General features: G+C 52.5%; 1 protein-coding gene across 4 annotated transcripts in view; it reads right to left on the reverse strand.

Moving 5' to 3' along the window:
• Window positions 1-20,595, reverse strand: part of SYT2 (synaptotagmin 2) — a 105,205-nt gene that overhangs the window by 60,626 nt on the left and 23,984 nt on the right. The window contains exon 1 of one of the 4 annotated variants that reach the window (XM_070255917.1): window positions 20,376-20,517. The exons of 2 other annotated variants lie outside the window; for them this stretch is intronic. In XM_070255917.1, coding sequence (XP_070112018.1) covers window positions 20,376-20,406 — 31 coding nt within the window. In that variant the 5' untranslated portion in view covers window positions 20,407-20,517. Of the gene's footprint in view, window positions 1-20,375; window positions 20,518-20,595 lie in introns of those variants that run through there. One more of the 4 variants, XM_070255916.1, reaches the window with a different exon arrangement.

Below are 20,595 nucleotides of genomic sequence, written 5' to 3' on the forward strand. Positions count from 1 at the left end.
CCCACACGCTCGCCACGTCGCACCCCTGCACCTGCTCCCCTCCCAGACCCCAGCCTCCTTCTCTCAGACGCCAGGACTCTTCAGCGCTCTGTTTCCTCCTCCAGTCTCAAACTTCCACATCCACGTTCCTCAAATCAGCCGATCGTTCAGCAAACACATAGGGAGCAGCCGCCCGATCCCGGACCTTCCAGGTGCTGGGATGCAGCGACGAGCAGAACAAAACTCCTGCTTTCATGGGTCATATAGTTCACACATTCATTGACTCACTCACTCATCTGTTCCTTCCTTCATTCGTTCTCTCATTCGTTTGTTCGTTCAATAAATACCACTGACTGTCTACTCTCTCCCAGGCACTCTGCTCCGTGTGAAGGCTGACTCGTGCAAAGCCGTCCTCGTCAGAAACAGGCCAAGGGAGAGGTGGCCCTTGGGGACCCTCAGCTCCAAAGCCCCAGGCAGGGCTGGTGTCAGGCACCGTCAGGCGGGAGGAGCCGTCCGGAAGATGCTTGGTCCCTTCCCCAGCTCACTTGTCGTCACTGCTGGGCACAAAGTATTTGCTTTTTCCTCCCATCCAGCTCTGTCCCTTTACATAATCCCAGGCCTCATAATTATGGGTGAGGACGGGCTAATTCCCCCCCACACACCGTCAGCCCATCAATAACACTCCCTCGCGATGGTGCTGCCACATTCGGCAGCCCTCAAGCTGCCTGGCAGGGGAGCTGAGCCCATGGCCTCGATTTTTCATGCCAGTGCTGCATCCATCACCGGGCTGCCAGCCCGGTCTCCGCTCCAAGGGGGCAGGTGTTCCAAGAGAGCACTCCGCAGGTGCTGGCCGTCCCACCACCCCCGCTGGAGTGCTGGTAAAGCACCAGAGGCCTTCAGAATTCATGGGACCCAAACCCCTTATTTTGCAGATGGGGTAACGGAGGCTCAGGGTGGGGCCCTAATTTGCTGAGGGGTGGTTACAAAGCTAGTACACGTACTTCATTCATTCATTCATTTACCCATTCATTAATTCATTTGTCAAACGCCTTGAGAGTTAGGTACCAAGGCTGTGCTAGTCACTGGACACACAAGGACGACCAGGATGTGGTCCATGACCTCAGAGGCCCACACTTTGACGGGGAGACACACACATCACACAGTACAGTAGGTACACTGATCACCATATGAACAGAGAGGAGGCGGGGGCGCCTGTGCGGGGTTTCCGAGGGAGACAAGGAGCCACCCAAGCGCTCGGCGTGGGAAGGTCATCCCAGGCAGAGGACACACCGTGAGCAAAGACCAGGACGTGCAGAAGCATGGTGTGTATGCGAGGCTGTGGCAGGACTGGAACCAGGCCCAGGTCTCAGATTCTGGGGCCTCCACAGCCTCGCTGCTTCCTGGGGACGCAGGGATGGCCCTTCCTCCTTCCGCTACGTGGCATGGGGCTGCCTGGGGGTGAGCTGTGTGCACCGCCTGAACGATAACCCTCTAATTAGCATCGGCATCCAGGGCAGCCTCTACAAGGGAGATGCCAACTGTTGACGCTCCTGTGGCTGAGGGCCCTCCACAGGCACAGAGCACCGCTGCCCGCGGAGCCGAGCGTGCCCTTCACCTGCTCAGGTGGGCTCAGCCAGGCCGTTCCACGTCGTTAACCAACAGGGGCTGGAGGTGGAGCTGGTGGCTGGAGAGACCCTGGGTGTCCCACCTTGTCTGGGCTGAGGGCACACGTCCCCAGCTTCTCTGGGCACAAGCCAGGCTCACGGGGAGACACCGTGCACGGTGATTACAGACACAGGCTTTGGCGTTACACAAAGCTGCCTTTGATCGTGAGCCCAGCCTTTTACTACCCAAGTAGCCTTGGGCAAGTCAGGTAACCTCTCTGAGGCTCGGGAGTGTCATCTGCTAAAGAGGATTAATAACATCCATCCAACAAGGTCGCCGGGGAGGAAACGTAACATATCCGGAACGGCGAGCATACGCTCCTGCACAAGGCAGTAACCTCACATAGCAATGGAGGCAGGAAGGGGCTGCAAGGAGAAACCGGCCTGCTCCTTCCCGGGGGAGCCAAGCAGCAGCAGGTGGACAATGACTCCTTGGATGTGCACTAGTCTCCCCTTACCCGCAGCTTCAGTTACCCATAGTCAACCGGGGTCGGAAAATATTAAATGGAAAATTCCAGAAATAAACAATTCCTAAGTTTTGCATTGCAAGCCGTTCTGCAGGGTATGATGAAATCTGCTCTGTGCGGCCTGAGACATGACTCGTCATTTTGTCCCGAGTGTCACTGTGTAGACACCACCCGCCCGTGAGTCACTGGGGGTCTTGGAACGTATCCCGGTGGATAAGGGGGACCACGGCGATTTCCACCACCAGAGTTAACTGTGTGAACTTGCACAAGTTACCTCGCCTCTCTTGGCTTCATCTGCTGCCGTTCTTGTTTTTTCCTGTGATGGAAATAGTCAGACTTCCCAGGGTCGTTATGACTCCTGGCACAGTAAGATTCTTTAATAGTATGTAATGCCCAACCCATGTTCAGACTTCCCTGATTGTCTCAAAAACCCCTTTTAGGGGCCAGCCCGGTGGCGCAGTGGTTAAGTGAGCACGTTCCATTTCGGCGGTCCCAGGTTCACCGGTTTAGATCCCGGGTGCGGACATGGCACCGCTTGGCAAGCCATGCTGTGGCAGGCGTCCCACATATAAATAGAGGTAGATGGGCATGGATGTTAGCTCAGGGCCAGTCTTCCTCAGCAAAAAGAGGAGGATTGGCAGCAGATGTTAGCTCAGGGCTAATCTTCCTCAAAAAAAAAAAAAAAAAGCCTATTATTTATTTTTTTACCACCTGTTTTCTTCTAGGAGTTTTATGGTTGCAGGCCATATGTTCAAGTCTTTACTCCATTCTGAGTTGACTTTAGTGTATGGTTTAAGATAAGGGTCCAGTTTCATTCTTTTGCACGTGACTGTCCAGTTTTCCCAACACCATTTACTGAACAGACTGTCTTTTCCGTATTGTATATTCTTGGCTCCTTTGTCGTGAATTAATTGACCATACATGCATGCGTTTATTTCTGGGCTCTCTAGTCTGTTCCATTGATCTGTGTGCCTGTTTTTATGCGGATACCATGCTGTCTTGATGACTACAGCTTTGTAGTATAGTTTTGCCTTTTTAAAGTTGGTTCGTTTGAGTCGTTGCATCTGGTTACTAAATCATTCAGGCTCTTTATTCTATCACCGTCCTCTCTCCCTTTCTTCATGTCACTGATTTGTCGCACGAACTACATCACTTGTCCTGAGCAATGTCCTGCATTCTCGATTGGCTGATTTCTTTCCCCTGGTTCCTCTGTTTCCCATATTCTTGTAAACTGATGCTTGGATCTAGATGCTTAGTTAGAGGCAGGTTCAATTTTTACCATAACCCACTTGTCTCTTCTCTCCAACTCTCACGCTTAGCACCACCCTACCCACGCAGATGTGTGTACACGCCATACTGCAGCCTGACTCAACCACTTGTCAATCAGCAAATGCAGGCTCTCCTGCACACCCCTGGGCCTTTGCACCTGCTGTTTCTTTTGCCTGCAGCACTCTTCCTTCTGCTTCCCTCCGTTGATGTAGCCAAGTTGGATTTAACTTTTCTCCTAGGATCTGGCTTTGGCCCCACCTCCTCCCAAGGGCCTCCAGTCTGGGTTGGTGCATCTCCCAAGCGTGCCAGCCCTCCGTCTACCCCTTCCCAGCTCAGCCTCCATGTTTCTCGGTCACTCGCATGGATCTCCCACTAGATTGGGAGCTCCAGAGGGGCAGGACTGACTCTTCGTCCTCTTCCTACCCTGAGGGCCCAGCACCATGCCTGGCATGTAGCCAGCATCCAGTCAGTATTTACAGAATAGAGGTAACTCACCCGCGATGGCATGGGACCTCAGGGCTGCAGGCAGTGACAGGGCTTTAGAAACCTTCTCGGGCCAGGCATGGGGTGGACTTTCAGCACACAGTGCGGCAGGATCCCGAGGAGCAGGGGGAGCCTGCCTTCTGCAGGGGGCGGGGGCTAGGATTCCGTCGTGCACCTCTCTCCTCCAGCAAGGCTCCCGTCTCCTCTCTCGCTGCAGGGATGTGGGGCGGAAGACCCACCGGGCAGCCTGGGACCTGGGCACCTGCCTGGGCGCCGCATTGACCGGCGGCCCTGGGTCCCTGGTGCTCCTGCGCTGGGCTCTTAGCAGAATGGACTCCCCTTTCTCTGCATGTGCACGAACTTTCCCAGGGTCTTGGGATCCAAGAAGTTCCTCCCCTGGATGCAGGGTCAGCCGAGTGACACACTCCAGGATTCCACAGAGGGTGCCCCCTGGAGCGGTGCGAGGCGGCAGAATCTGGGGGTCAGCTCCCTGCCCTGCGCTCTCATCACTCCTTCAAGTGACTGTCTCCTCTTCGTGTGTGCAGGAGGAGGCAGGCTCACCCTCCTGAACCTGGGCCGCCCCAACAGAGGGCAGGACCGTGGAGCGGGATGGGGCCCAGGGAGACCTCTCCACGTGGGAGGAGGAGGAGGGAGATGCCAGGCCCCTCTTTCTAACGTAAGTCCGGGAGGTCCTTCTGAAGTCTAACCTCCAGCCCCTGGTCCTGGTTCAGCCCCAGCCCGGAAGACAGCGGCGCAGGCTCCTCCAGCATGGGCTCCTGAGTGCCCACAACAGCGACAGCCCTGACTTCCCTCACCGCCCCCCGTGTCGTGTTTTCCAGTCGACTGCACTGAGGTGTAATTACACACACACAATAAAACACAGCAGTGTTAAGGCATAGTTCGATGAGTTTTGTTAAGTGTGTACCCATTTCACCACCGCCCTAATGAAGATGCAGCATATCCCCATCACCCAAAAGTTCCCTGTGCCTCCCTGCACTCAAGCCCCCATCAGCCCGGCCCCGGGTGACCCCTGAGCTGTTTTTCTCACCATGGGTTAGGGCCACCTGTTTGAAAAGTTCGTCTAAATGGACCACACAGGACACTGTCTCTGGGCTGGCTTCTTCTCTCAGCATAATTATTCTGAGACTCATCCGTGTTGTTGCAGGTAAGAGCAGTTCCAATTTTTATTGCTGAATATAGTATGCCATTGTATAAAGTGCCTGTTTAAACCTAAAATTTTAATTTCAATTTAAAGTAACTTAAAGGTCATTTGTGTCTCCTGTTCTCATCCTTCCCCAGTCTCCTGTCCTAAGAAACTTTGCTGCATTCCAAGAGGATGAAGTTTTTCCCTAGGATGAATGTGGTAAGGGGAACGGGGAAATTGCAAAGAAAGAGAAGAGAGAAGGAGACTCTGGCACCAGAGCTCACATGGGGCGTGGAGCGGGGGACGCCTGGTCTGGAGAGGCTGAGCTGACGAACCCCTCACACTGCTTTTCAGCTCTCTGATGCCCTTCCTGAGATGTTCAACCAAAAACTGCAGGCGCCTGCTGTGTCCTCAGCCCTGGGCTGGGACGCATGACAAAGTCCTGACCTCCAGGCCCCCATCAGGGGAAAGGCAGACAAACAGGTCAAGACTTGTGTTCAAGGGCTGACCTGGTGGCATAGTGGCTAAGTTGGCACACTCTGTTTTGGCGGCCCAGGGTTTACAGGTTCAGATCCTGGGCACAGACTTACATACCACTTGTCAAGCCGTGTTCTGGTGGCGTCCCACATAGAAGACAACTGGCAATAGATGTTAGCTCAGCAACAATCTTCCTCAAGTAAAAAGAGGAAGATTGGCAACAGATGTTAGCTCAGGGTCAATCTTCCTCACCAAAAAAGAAAAAAAGAGACGTGTTTCAAAACAAAAAGACGGGGCCAGCCTGGTGGCGCAGTCGTTAAGTTTGCACGTTCTGCTCCTCAGCGGCCCAGGGTTCGCCGGTTTGGATCCCGGGTGCGGACATAGCATCGCTGGGCAAAAAGCCATGCTGTGGCAGGCATCCCACATATAAAGTAGAGGAAGATGGGCATGGATGTTAGCTCAGGGCCAGTCTTCCTCAGCAAAAAAAAGCGGAGGATTGGCAGCAGTTAGCTCAAGGCTGATCTTCCTCAAAAAAAAAAGAACTCACCAACTAGAAGAAATTATTTGCAAATCATATATCTGACAAGTGGTTAATCTCCAAAATATATAAAGAACTCATACAATTCAACAACAACAAAACAAACAACCTGATCAAAAAATGGGCAGAGGACATGAACAGACATTTTTCCAAAGAAGATATACAGATGGCCAACAGGCACATGAAAAGATGTTCAACATCACTAATTATTAGGGAAATGAAAATAAAAACTACAATGAGATATCACCTCACACTGTCAGAATGGCTATAATTAACAAGACAAGAAATAACAAATCTTGGAGAGGATGTGGAGAGAAGGGAACCCTCATACACTGCCGGAGGGAATGTAAACTGGTGCAGCCACCATGGAAAACAGTATGGAGATTCCTCAAAAATTAAAAATAGAACTACCCTATGACCCAGTTATCCCACTACTGGGTATTTATCCAAAGAACATGAAAACACTAATTCAAAAAGATATATGCACCCCTATGTTCACTGAAGCACTATTCACAACATGCAAGACACAGAAGCAATCCAAGTGCCCATTGACTGATGATTGGATAAAGAAGATGCGGTGTATACATACACAGTGGAATACTACTCAGACATAAAAAAGACAAAATCGTGCCATTTGAGACAACGTGGATGGACTTTGAGGGTATTATACTAAGCAAAGTAAGTCAGATGGAGAAAGACAAACACTGTATGATTTTACTCATATGTGGAAGATCAACAAACACATGGATAAAGAGAACAGATTAGTGGTTATCAGAGGGGAAGGGGGTTGGGGGGGCAAAAGGGGTAAAGAGGCACATATATACGGTGATGGATAAAGACTAGACTATGGGTGGTGAGCACGACGCAGTCTATACAGAAACTGAAATATAATAATGTACTCCTGAAATTACACAGTGTTATAAATCAATATGACCTCAATTTAAAAAAAAGTGAAAATTAAAAAAAATAAAATAAAATAAGAAAGACTTGTGTTTCCACTGGACTGAAGCTACCAGAGAAAAGTTTCTTTGGGGATCCACGTAAAGGGCCTTCACAAAGAGTCTATGCCTGGAGCTGGAAAATAAAACCACTGTGAAGTCTTCAGCTATGATACATAAAAGGGCCTCTCTCCCTCCCCACTCTGCACACTAGGGCCTCCGGCCGCCTCTGGGCGCGGTTTTCTGTCCCCATCTGCCTCTCTCATCACCCCATCCCTGTTCTTTGTCTTTCCATCAGGCCAAATTTATATGTTTATTATTTGTTGTGTTTATTCGATAGACTTTTGTGTTCCCCATTTCTAATTTAAGAAGCAGAGAAATGGGACACAAATTTATTTCTTTCAAGAGCTAACTAAAATAAGTTCCTTTTGTCAGCAGCTCTCAGAGATTACCTGGTCCCCGGTCCTCATGATGCCAAACAACTAATTTAACATAAATTTCCCCAGTGATCTGACAGCTTGTCTGGCTGTTTCCGCAGAATCTCGATCCAGTCTCCTTGTCGGAACGGTAAACTGTCTTCGCCCAGAGAAATTTCCCATCCAGGAAGTTAGGACAGACTGGCGCCTGCAGAGACGGCTCAGGACCCCGAGGATTCTGGGTCTCGTTTACGACTCACACAGCAGCGAGGGAAGGGCAGATGCTGGGCTGCCTGGGGAGGGCAGGAAGAGAAACACTCTCCCCGCTATGTGCCCGCAGTTCAGAGCAGTCCCAGACGCAGCCAAAAGCAATGACTGACTGGTCTGTCGAGACTGTGGGAGCACTGAGCGCCCCAGGTGCTGAATTCCCTGTCTTCCAGGAAGCCCCTCCTGCCACAACTGAGCCCAAAGCACTTGAGTCTCAGCTCGTTTTACCAGGGCGAGTGTGCGTGCGCGCGTGTGTGTTAGGGTCTAGTTGGGAAGACAAAATACACTCCAGGTCTGTCTGACGTAGGGAATGTAATACAGGGACTGATGGAACTGGTGAAGGGAGAACCGAGAAGCCAAACAGGAGAAAAGACTGAACCCGAAGCAGAACAACGGCAGAAAACCACTGGCACGCCCAGAGCTGGAGGGGAGCAGGGGGAGGCGGCCGTTTCAGGGCCCAGGGTTGGGGCCATCTGCTGGGAACTCGAGCCCCAGCGGAGACACGGGTACTGCCCAGAGAGGCCCCCTGAGGCAAACAGAGAAAGGATTGCCCCCCGTGTCTGCCAGTGCCCACCTGTGCTGAGCCCACCCAGACGCCAGCTGGCAGCTGGAGCTTTGGAAAGGTGTTGTCCACAGTCACAGCCGAGCGGAGGAGGCGGGGAGCGGACCTGAGGGCAAACCGGTGAGAACAAGCACAGTGTATGTGTGTGTGTCTGTGTGTGTTGTATGTATGTGTGTGTGTTGTGTGTCTCTGTATGTATGTTGTTGTGTGTTGTATATATCATGTGTGTTGTATGCGTCTGTGTTGTGTGTTGTATGTCTCTGTGTGTTGTGTGTGTTAATGTGTGTGTTTCTGTGTTGTGTGTGTCTCTGTGTTGTATGTGTGTGCGTCTGTGTGTCTTGTATGTGTATATTGTCTCTGTGTTATATGTGTGTGTGTCTGTGTGTTGTATGGGTGGGTGTTGTGTGTGTGTCTGTGTGTGTTGCATGTGTATGTTGTCTCTGTGTGTTATGTTTGTGTGTCTCTGTGTTGTGTGTGTATCTGTGTGTTGTATGTGTGTGTGTGTGTGTCTGTGTGGTGTGTGTTGTATAAGTGGGTGTTGCCAGAAAGAGGGACTGGTCCTTTATGTTGGCCGTCCTAACTAAGCCGCAGGAGAGTAGCTAACTGAGCCACAGCAGGCTTCTCGGGTAGTTTCCGGCTGCCCTTCGGCCTCCCACTGCCGAAGCCGGGACAGCTCAACAGCAAACAAGCGGACGGAGGCGGGCCTCTCGGTGCCAACGGAACACAGGCAGGAGATCCGCAGTGCTCCCAGGGCGTGAATACAGCGCAGGCTCCAACAACCGCCCGCTTGTACTCACAGACACGTGTAAATGCATCTGCTGCTTTTCAACGTGACCTACGACTCTCAGGTGTGACGTGGGAAAGACACGGAATAACAGACGGGAAAGTGCTGTGTGAAGTTGACAGCACTTTACCCAAATCAGTGCAGAAATAGAGCCCGGCCCGGAACGTCACTCTGTGTTCAGTCTCTCGTGAGCAAAGGCTGCTAGTGAAGGTTGTTGGCAGAATTACCACACGTTTTACAAGGTTTAAAGACTCTGGGACAAAGACTTAGAGATAAGCCCTTTCTTTGGGGAAGAGGTCGCGAGGGCAGTGCGCCCTCACGGCGTGCTCACTCCACGCCAGGACGAGGTGTCTCAGGTGCATTATTCTGTTACCCCTAGGAGCATCTCTGAAGCAGGCGTCACTCTCCCCATTTTCCAGAGGAAAAGAGGTTAAGTACGTGTGCAAGAGCTCACGGCTGCCGAGGGTGGAGCCGGGATCTGGGCTTGGGTCTGTCTGACTCCTGGTCCCACCGCCCCCGTAAAGGCGTCTCCTCAAAGACAGGGGAGTCAAGGCACCAGCCAAGGCCCCTGGGCAGCTCCCGGTCCTTCATCTGAAGCCACATGTACTGCTTGAAGCAGAAGCCAAAAAGAGGCTTGTTAAGTCGGGGGGAAGGGACGTGAGGAGCCTTCGCTGAGGGCGGGAAGGTACGCGGCGGTCAGCGGTCTGTATCTCATTTTTGCCAAGGCCTCAGGAACTTTGGAAGCTGGTGATGCTTCTGAAAGTCTTGAGTTCTGTTAACGAATTCAGAGTGCAGTAATTCCACACAAGCCATGAAAATATCAGCTCCCAATGCAAAAATAGATACTGAATGTCACGTAACTGTAGCTCTTAAAGTTTTACATTAAACTACAGATTAAAACACCACTCAGAAATACTCGTTAATGTTTAATTCTTTTTTTTTTTTTTGTGGGGGAGGAATCTGTTATTGGAACTTATTTGTAAGGTTCTAAGTTTTGTTTTTTGGTTTTTTTCAAAGATTGGCACCTGAGCTAACAATTGTTGCCAATCTTTTTTTTCTTTTTATGCTTTATCTCCCCAAATCCCCCCTGGTACATAGTTGTATATCTTAGTTGCAGGTCCTTCTAGTTGTGGCATGTGGGACACTGCCTCAACGTGGCCTGATGATCAGTGCCATGTCCGCGCCCAGGATCCGCACCAGCGAAATCCTGGGCCGCTGCAGTGGAGCGTGAAAACTTAACCACTCAGCCATGGGGCCGGCCCCTGTTTAATTCTTATCTTTAACAGATTTTAAGACCACGGTTGAGTAGAAAGACATGAACATGCCCCCATCACTGAAGTCCCCTCACCTGGGAGCCCCGGCCTTTCAGACCAGGACGTGAGCAGAGGGGACAGCTCGTCCTGTGATGTGGAAGGAGAAGGTCTGGTGAGTAAAAGCTTGCAGGTTCAGACCCACTGAACGATGGCACACAGCCCGCCTCAAGCGCTGGCCGGTGCACGCAGACTGGCTGACATATGCGGCAGCACGCACGAGCAAGAAGGGGAGAGAGACCCGGAGAGCCCACGAATGCTACAAGCCAGGGGTTACGAGCGAGGGGTCTTCAGTGTCTAGGGTGATGCCAGAATGTCAGAATTTAGCCCCCCTGCAGCTGGTAAGGTCCCAGGAGTGACCCCACCTCACAGGAGCTCTGGGAGCAGATGGAGAAGGAACTGCGGATCTACTGTCACTCCTGAAGCTCAGGGGCCTAGACGAGAGAGGACAGGGAATGTTGGACACTTAGCTCTTTAACCCCTGCATTGCCAAATTTCCTTTGGCAGCCAGGGAGCTCCTGGCTGAAAACTGGGAGGAGGCACCTCCAGCTCCAAGCAGCTGAAGAGCCACAGAATCCCCCATTCCCCAGCCGGCCATCACTGGGAATTGATATTCGTCCCTGTGTTATTTAAGGCACAGGAAAATGAAGAGGAAGGGGGGAGGGGTGCGACTACATTGGGCACTAAATCAAGATTAATGAAGTTCCCGCCAGGATTAATTACTGCACTCCCTGGGAGCTTGTGAGCAGAACGTGGGCACAGCCGTTTATAACGGCCAGTCTGGTTCTGAACGGCACAGGTGGGACGTGATGGTGACGTAACCCTCTCACACCTAACGTCTGCAGCAGCTGCAAAGGAAGCAGAGTGACAGGCAGGTGCCCTGACAGCCCTGGGTCCCTGCTCCGTATGAAAATCCATCTTTCGTTCAGTTCTCTCGTCTGTTTGATCACCACAGGCTCTGAACAAGCCGTACGCAGCCATGGGGACCCAAGGAACGATGTTATTCAATGGCCTGTGGGTGGGGAGGCTGAGTTTAAACAAAGCCTCTTCCTCTCATTTCTGGATCCTAAATGTAGGCCGTACCAGGCCTCCCCACAATCTGCAGGACGGCTGAGCCTGTGTCTGTTGACACAGTCGGTGCTCATCTAGACGATCAGTTGTGCTAGGCGACCCATCGTTTCCACGGGGTATTGCTTGTCCAATGGAGCAGTCAGACCAGCAAGACCTGTAGACATCATTCACTCGTCTCCCACAGCTTCACGGAGCTGCCCTAGTCCTCGGCCAGTGTGAGTGTGGGGGCGAGCAAGAGGAGACCATCCTTTCAGACACAAAGTCACGGCCATCCTCTCCGACCCTTAGAAAAAAACTGAAACAGATTTTGGGAGAGGCTGAGGACCAGAGCAGGACCTATGACCTGTGGCCTCAGAGTTGGAGCCTGAGAAAAGTGTTAGTGCCACTGTCTGACTGGGACGAGCTCACAGCTCCAGGAGGCTGGTCATGGCATCGGGGCTGCAGGCAGCCAAGCATGCACAGGTCAGAACAGAGAGCGCCACTTTTAGTAAAAGGAAATGAGGTAATTAAGACCAACCCTCCCAGTGAAGACAACTAGCAAAAGCTTTAGAAAGTACAAAAACCATCTTAAAAGCATTAAAGACCTATCAGGCTAATGAGGAAACCCTGGCCAACATCTAGAAGACAACAAAAACCCAGAGATGTAAGTCCAGAAGCACAGCCACTTCCGCCCTGAGGGCATCTGTCCACCAGAGAGAGACTGCTGAAAAATTGAGCTGCGGCCCTCGGCCCCTTCAGCAGCCTCCGAGGGTCGGGGAAATCAAAGTCAAGGTCCAGGGCCACCGAAGTGGGGACTTGGATAAACTACCTATTGTTTTAAACCAGACCCCAAAGGGTCCCATCCTTTATATGCATTTCAGAAAAAAGAAAGAGGTCGGCTGGACTTCTGGTCTGACTCTTCACTCTGGTTATGGAAAATGTAAGCCTTGAACTTGAGTTAAGGTGCCCCAGACACCCTGCAGAAGTAAACAAAGTCTTCTCTGGGCGAAGATAGCGGCCCATCTGTCAAACACAGTGCTCAGCACACAACTGAAGAAAGTTGAGTGCACAGGACAAAAGAGGCCATGAGTGAGGCAGGAACAACAGATGACAGAGAGACCCTGGCACTCCAGACGCTGGGATTAGCTGATGCTGATTATAAAACAACTACATTTTCGATATTCAGGTGGATAAAAAACAACCTTGAAAATTTCACAGGGAACGAGAGAAAGTGCCATATAATCTTTTTGAAAGAGTGAAATATAAAGCTCATAACTGATAAATGCAACAACTGAAAATAAATTTGATGGGCAGATTTAACCGTGGGTTTAACACAGTTGAAGAGGAGATTAATGAACTGGAAGATCTGAAGAAATGATCCAGCACACAGTGGCTAAAACTGGGCAAATGCAAAAGAAAGGGCAAAAGACTTAGAGGATACAGTGAGAAGAAAACATATATTTAATTGGATTTACAGTAAGAAAAAACAGAGAGAAAGGGGCAAAGGCAATGTTTGAGAGAGAAAGGCTAAAAAAGATATCCAGAGCTGATAAAAGATATCAATCCACAGATTCAAGAACACCAACAAAGCCCAAGCAGAAAAAATAAAAAGAAATTCACATCTAGACATGTCATAGAGAAACTGCAGAAAAGCAAAGAAACAGGTCTTAAAAATACAGAGCCCGGTCACCCAACCCAAGAGCGAGGCGAGCAGCTCGGGTACCCGGGTCTCGTAATCGCCAGATGTTCTCTGGGACGTAAGCTGAATGAAGGCATTTTCCACTCTCCACCTGGACCTCTGGGCCTGGGATGCGGTGGGCAGAGGGAAAACCTTCAAGATGAGAAACAAAAGAGAGAGAGAAATGACAGTCCTCCGAGCACAGAGGGTGGGCCTGATTTGCTGGACATTTTAGTAAGTCAACCGGGAAGGAGGAAACGTCAGAGCCACAGGTCCTGTTAAATGGAAACAAGACGTCTTCCAGAACAAATGGCAGGCTGCTCTCACAGGGCTGCGTGGCACATGTGAGGATTGGAACACGTGAGTCAAGACGGACGTGAGAATGGTCCAAACAATATTATCAAGACACGGACTGGGACCCTCCGTTACATTCCAGGAGAGAATCAGCAATCTGTGTCTAAATTAGACCCAAACAAACCAAAACTATGTCGATGTTTTGTCTACATACTCCAAAAACAGTTTGGAGTGAGTTTTGACTCAATTAGTGCTTTTCCTCCCAAAACGGATCAGAAATCTGCATGGTTCCATGTCGTGAAGACCTGCGCTCACCCACATCTCCGGGGGAGGTCCAGACGGCTCCCACTGAAAGGACCATCGCCCAGGGAAGGACAGCGTCCTCACCTTGGGTTGACCTCCAGGAAGCAGGTGCCCACGCTCCCAGCCCCCTCCCCACTCCTGCACCGTGGAAAGCCCCAGCCGCTGGCCCTCCCTAGCAGAAGATTTACCACTCTGTTCCTGCCACCTCTCCAGCCACCTCTGGTTTTTCAGATTTAATGCATTTTCTACATCTGTATGAGATTTATTCGAGGCGGGGAGATTTATGGAGCACATTCACACTCAACGGAGAGAACAATTCCTCACAGAGTTCTGATCTCACTTGCCGTTAGCAGCCAGGATGAGATCGCTCGGGTGACGGGGGCAAGAGTTGGCTGGCTCCAGGGAGGACTGAGCTGTGCGTGCACTTTCGTGGACGTGGTATTTGTGCCGTGTGGAGGCCAGAGCAGGTGGGTTAGTGGGTGAGGATCCTGTGTGAGTGACGTGGGAGCACAGACGTACTCGATTATGCACAGGCCCAGTGTCAGCACGGCATATGTGAGCACGTGAACATCCCTGAGGAAGGATGCGAAAGCCACGTCATACGCTGTCATCTGTATCTGTCTGTCAACAGAGAAAGATGAGCTTGAACGCTGTGTGTGTGGATGGTGACCCAGCATGTTCCCGGACTCCTCCTTTTTGCATAACGAGGGGAGGACAGGCCATTATCAACCAGACGATTCTTTTTAAACAGTCAACCAGATTCTCTCTCCTAGGCTTCAAACTCTCCGAGAGTTCCCAGGGCACTTAGTGTGAAATCCCAACCCCTACTTCTGACCACTCAGGCCCGTGTGGGCTGGCCCTGCCCACCACACTGACCTTGGCTCCCAGCTCACTCCCCTTGTTCGTTGTCGTGCTCCTGTGTTTACCTTGTTTACTGTCTGTCCCTGCCTCCCACAAGAACCCAAGCTGTGAGAGGAGGCGACTGCCCTGTTTGTCACTGTGTCCCCAGGACAGCACTTGTACCTGGGAGCAGCTCCATGAGCACCTGCTGAGCGACGTGTGTTAAGGAAAGGTATCTGTGCATGTCGGGCATGTGAGTTAGAACACATCTGTAGTATTGTGCGTTTGGTGCACAAGTATTTTCTGAGCACCTAGCAGACACTGACAGACCCTGGGGACATGACGAGTGGGGCAGACACTAAATAATCGAAAATATGAAATTACGCCAAGACTATGAATGCAAAGCACAGAGAGCTATGATAGCATCTGACCAGGGATGTGGCTGAGCTGGGGCTCAAGAAAGCATTTCTGAGGGGCCGCAGCCCCGGCTGAGAGCCGAGGAGGCCAGGCACAGGCTGCTCTCTGCCCTTCTGACCCGTGTGTGCACACGTTCCCTCGCAGTTGCTGTCCCTGGAGGCCGGCGCACCAAGCAGGAAGAAGTGCCAGTCTCTTAGGATGGAATGCATCCGCTGGCTGATACCCAAATGGATTTCTCTCCCGGCCTCTTGGCTGGTCTCCCTCAGCTTCCCCCACTTCCTCTGCCCAGTCCAGCAAGCCAGGCAACTACCTGAGACAACACCACCAGGACCACATCAAAGCTCTCCGGCTGAGGTTCAAGCCACCTGTCACCTGGCCCTCGCTTGCTTGGTAAACCTCATGCATGTCTGCTCTGCTCCCACCCTGTGTCAGGTACCCACACTGTGCTGAGTGCTTGCACCCTCCCGCTGAGTCCTCACGGCCAGCGTGAGCTGGAATCAGTCGGCCTGTCTTACAGACAGGGAAACTGACAACTTGCCCCTGGTCATCCCACCAGTAAGTGGCGGAACCAGGTTCCATCCCAGCCAGCCTCACTCCCGGGCCAGTCTCTCAAAGGCCACTGCCTCTTCCAACCCTGCAGCCAGCCAGGGACCCACGGTCACTCCAAGCTGGGTGTCTAGGCCGTGACCCCTGCCATGGAAGGCCCACCCTCCCGCCTCCCTCCACTGAATTCAGAGTCGGCTCAAGTCCCGTTTCCTGCATTCGACACATGTCTACTGAGCCAGGTGCCCTTCGGGGCGACGGGAACAGGAGCCAGATAAGAACCATCTTGAGGAGCCCACGGGCAGAACAGCCTTCCCCAGACAGGCTCTCAACTCTCAGCCACGCTGACCCAGCCTCTCTGAGCTCCACTCCCTTCCCATGGGTGTGTGTTTGCCTCCTGTGACGGATTCTTGGTTTCTCAAGGGCAAGAACCCTGCCTTATACTTCTCTGCCGACCTCACCACTCCTGGCACACAGACTCTCACTCGATTCATGTTGACCAATACAACCTCTGCCTTTTCTTCCCGAGACGACGCTTAAACAAGCGGTGTGAATCTTGCATTTCACGTCAGCCAGCCAGGCTCAGCTTTTTGGATCTAATATCTTTCATCAAAACAGAAGCTTTCCACCAGGCTAGCATTTGGCCTCAATAATAGAAGGCTATGCTGAAACCAAACTCACGACATCGCTGACAGCTCTTCCTCACTGCCTGGACCTCAACACAGGCCACCACACGAATAGAAAAGTCAGTTCGGTTCTAAATTTCGCAACACAATGCTGAGTGAGGAAGCAGAGAGAAGAATATGAAGGATAAAATTCTATTTAGGTACAAGTTTTAAACACACACACAGCAGATTCCTATCTCCCGCCCAATGTGTGACTTTGACATTGAGAGAGCAGGTCTGTGTCCCCTCCCCTTGAATTGGGTGGATTTTGTGACTCTTTTGACCAATACATTGATGCTACATGACTAAGGCTGGGTGATAAAAACGTGATGCATCTCCACTTTGTTCTCTTAGGATCCTTATTCTTGGAACCCAGCCACCACGCCATGAAGAAGCTGAAGCAGCTCATGGAGGGGTCCACACGGAGAGGAACAGAGGTCCCCAGCCCACAGCCTTGACTGCACAGCTGGCGTTGCTAGGCATGTGGATGAGCCATCCTAAGTGGGCCCTCCAGGCCTCGGTCAATGACACCATGTGGAGCAGAGATTCAGACCCAAACCCAGTGCTACCTGGTTTATGAAGTGTGCGCAGTCATCACGGCGCCTTTGAAGATGTGAACAGGGAGTCAGGTTGGAGGTGATGCTCCAAAGGGGACCTTAGCTGTGTCTGTGATGTTTTTCATCCATACGTATATTTTTATAAAGGAGAGTGTGTACGTATATTATTGGTGTTGTTTTTAAGTATACAGAAAAAAAGACTGACAAAACATTAAAAGATGTTCATTCTGTGATAACGGATGTTTGTTCTATTTTTCTATTTTAATTTTCTAAAACACTTTTTAAATATGGCAACCTGAAAGACTGCTTCTGTGACCCATGTGAGCCCAGACTTAGAGTCTGTGATTCGGAGACCGTTTGTCTCAGTGTATCTCTACCTCTTCTCTCTTCTCTTCCTTTTCCTTCTGATGCTCACCCCATCCCCTGTCTCCTCCTAATGGCTCCCTTCATTGTCCTTTCCCTCTCTGGAATCACTGTTCATCCTCTAGGGACTGTCCTTACTCCTGAGGAGGCCAGGCTCCCTGCGTCCTCACCCCACCTCCCTACCTCCCCACCTCCCCCTGCTTGTCAACTCTCCAACTCTCTACCGTCCACAGATAAGCTCAAGTTTACCCCATTTATAAATTAAAACACACACGCCCTCCAGCTACCACACATCTCTTCTCCCCGACACAGACCTGTCGCTGCTCAGCCTCCACTTCCTCCCACCGCTGACCCGTCAGCACGAGAACCGACACCATCTGGCCCTGGCAGTGGCCCTGAAGTGCCGGTTCTCAGGGTCACTTCTGGCTCCTGCCCTGAGTGACGTCACTGGCCTCTGCCAGCGGCTGTGCCCCCTCCACGCCCTCCCCTCGCTTGAGGGCACCGCCATCTCCTGTGCTGCTACTGCTGCTCACCCCCCTCGAGCTCAGCTCCCTTCCTGCTCCCCTGGCTGTCCCTCCGTCCATCCTCCAGTGCTGAGCCTGTCCTGCTGGTGTCTTGTCCTTTCTCTGTCTTCCCTCCCTGCCCCACTCGCCTGATGCTGGAGACCCCGCGCCTCCTCCCGGGGCCCAGGCCTCTCCTGAGCGCTGACCCACAGTGCAGCTGTTCATTGTCAACTTCCACACAGACATCCCAGAGGCACCCCAAACTCACTACGTCCCAGATTAAATCCATTCTTATCCCACATGTGAAACCCCACCTTCCTCCTCCGTCTCCCTTCTCAGCTCACAGCACCATCATCATTCACTGTTGCAGGGTTTAGAGGCTTAGGGACCATCCTGGGCCTCCTCCTCCTCTCCCTTCCACTGATAATTGGTTACTGGGTTTGGCGCATTATTCTTCCTAATTAGCTCTCACGTGCAGACTGCATCTCCCGGAGGCCCAGGCCCTCATTTCTCACCCAGATTCCACAGTCACGTCCTAACTGCTTCCCCTGCCTCTGCGTGGCTCCCCGTCAGGCCAGAAATCACATCTCTGCAGAGTGAACCTTCTAAAACGCACATCTGGTCCTCTTGCCCCCCTGCCTAAGAGCCGTCAGCGGATAAAACCCAAATTGCTCAGCCCGGCACTCAAGGCCCTTCACAATCTGGCCTCACCCCACCGGTCCCCACAAGCCCTCGAAGCTGGTCTGCCTTATCCACACTGTTCCCTCTGCCCAGGGTGCCCTCTAGGCAACAAGCGGCCTCTACTCCCCCTTCAGAACATTAATGAAGTGTTCCTTCCTCTTGAAGTCTGCCAGTCCTCAGCACGACTAGTATTTCCATCCCTGGATGTCATCTCACTGTGCTGAAGCCATGTTTCGGGTGTCAGCCTCCCCAGCATCTGGGCCCTCTGAAAGCAGGGTCTCGGCAATCCATCTCTGCTCCCCAGACCCAGCACACTGCCTGCATAGAGTTGGGGCTCCATACATTTTGGCTAAATATAGAGCTTGCTAAAATCTAACATGAAATTCGCAAGGTTCTAATCAATATGGGCCACCATTTAATTGTTGCCGAAACAGGAAACAGAACACACCAGTGTTTGCCTCTGGGAGATACAGCAAACAGGACCCACTCATGGAATCTTGTGAACGACTCTTCCTTTTGTGTGTGGAACCAGGTGGTGATGAAATGTGTCACTGTTGTAAGTGATGGAGCAAGAAGGCACCCAAGAGGAGAAAGGGAGAGTTACCCAAAACCCTACCTACCCACAGAATGGGCCCTGTTCCCACACAGTCTGTGCTGCGCCCCCACCTCTGCCTGCTTTTCTCCATCTAAAAACGTTCCCAGGAGTTGAAGCCCTGGCCCCCACCAACACACTTAGTGTTGTCCAACACGCAAATTCCTAAAAACAAACAAGCCAAGGGGCACGTAGACAGAGAGGCGGAAGCATCCCACCGCTCCAGAGCGTGCACGTCGATTCCCGTGGGCCCCGGCAAACAGCGCTGGGCTAAGCTCTCGGGTGAGGTGAGGAGCAAGAGAAGAGCCCTCAGCAAAAATAGCTCTTTCATCGCCACCTGGTGCCAGGAGCCCAGCCACCACTAAGCCTCCAACACGGGGGTCTGTCCAAGTCCCCATCAAATGCCAGTGGCACTAGCAAAGCCAGTGCTGTCTCGCTGATGCCTCAGTGAGGTGTCAGGTCCTAGGACACTGCCACGTCCCACCTCAACGCCTGGCGGTGCCCAGCTCCAGTCACACACAGACACACACACCCTCCACCCTCTTGCCGCCCACACCCTCCAAGGCCCACTCCACCCACTGGCCTAATTGCAAGGCCGCCCATGGGATCCTCCCTCAGGCCCAGTGGCCCCAGGGGGTGAGAGGGGGAGTCAGAGGCAACAGTCCTTGGAACAGGAGCCCAGGAAGGGAAGAGCGCCGGCCAGCAGCTGCAGAGGGCCCTCCGCCTCCCTGCCAGTGGCGTCTCGCCTTATTTAACAGGAGAAATCCCCAGAGCAGGGTTCTTAACCTCTCCAGGCATGGCCCGCAGACAGGAGCACTCAGGAAACGTTAAGTGGAATCTCTGAGAGGCCCCACTGAAAGCCCTTCAGCCTCCAGAGCTGAGGGAAGGCTTCAGACCAGAGCACAGGATCTTCAGCCCGAGAGCAAAGGCCTAGACTGGCCCAGGCTCAGCCGGGCAGGACAGGCCACCCTCCGGAGTGGGGGCAGCAGGGTCGGCAGAGCTGCTCTGGGGGCAGTGATGTCCCTGGGTAAGGGGGCGCAGGGCCTCAGACAGCTACTTCGATGCCTGTTCCTGGCAGTGGGGAATGTGCGTCACTGGGCTATCCCCCACCCAAGCCCCCCAGAGCTATGGCACCAATAAGCAAGCTGGGCAGGCAGGCGGGGAGGGAAGGATTCCGTCTCCCAGCACCGCCCTCCCCCCGATGGGGAAAAGGGGTAAGCCATGCTGCTTTCTCAGAGCAGCTGTGAGCCTTGGTGGAGGACCGGATCTGAGACAGCAGCCTTGTCAGCTGCCCTATCGACTGGCCAGCTGTGGAGGCTTCTGATTATGGTGCCTCCGGATGAGGTGGGGGCCGCAGCCTGGCGGTAACACTCAGGCCTCTCAATCTGGTCTCCCCAGACCCTCCACCCAGGGTTGCCCCAGCCCACATTTGCCTTTACACCACGTCCAAGGCTCCCAGGGCCCCCGTCATGTCTCCCCAGTGAGCCTGCACTGGTGGAGGGTCGGTACCGCTCATTGCTGCATCCCTACGCAGCCGCTGGCACACAGTAGGTGCACAGGAAAAGCATGTTAGTTCACCAAGCAACCTTACCTGGTAGCTGGGCAGACGGTGAAGGGAGCATGATGAGGTTGCCGTATGACCTGACTTCTGACTGCCTCCTCCCCTTCCTGACTCAGACAAGCACCCACTGTGTGCCAGGAGCTGGAGAAACGCGGAGGCACCACCAACTCGAGGAGACTGGGCATGGACACACAGGAAGTTCAATAGCAAGACAACAAGAGAAGAGGGGTCACAAGATGAACCTAATTAA

This window comes from Equus caballus, chromosome 30 (genome assembly GCF_041296265.1).
Source record: "Equus caballus isolate H_3958 breed thoroughbred chromosome 30, TB-T2T, whole genome shotgun sequence".
Taxonomy (NCBI): Eukaryota; Metazoa; Chordata; class Mammalia; order Perissodactyla; family Equidae; genus Equus; species Equus caballus.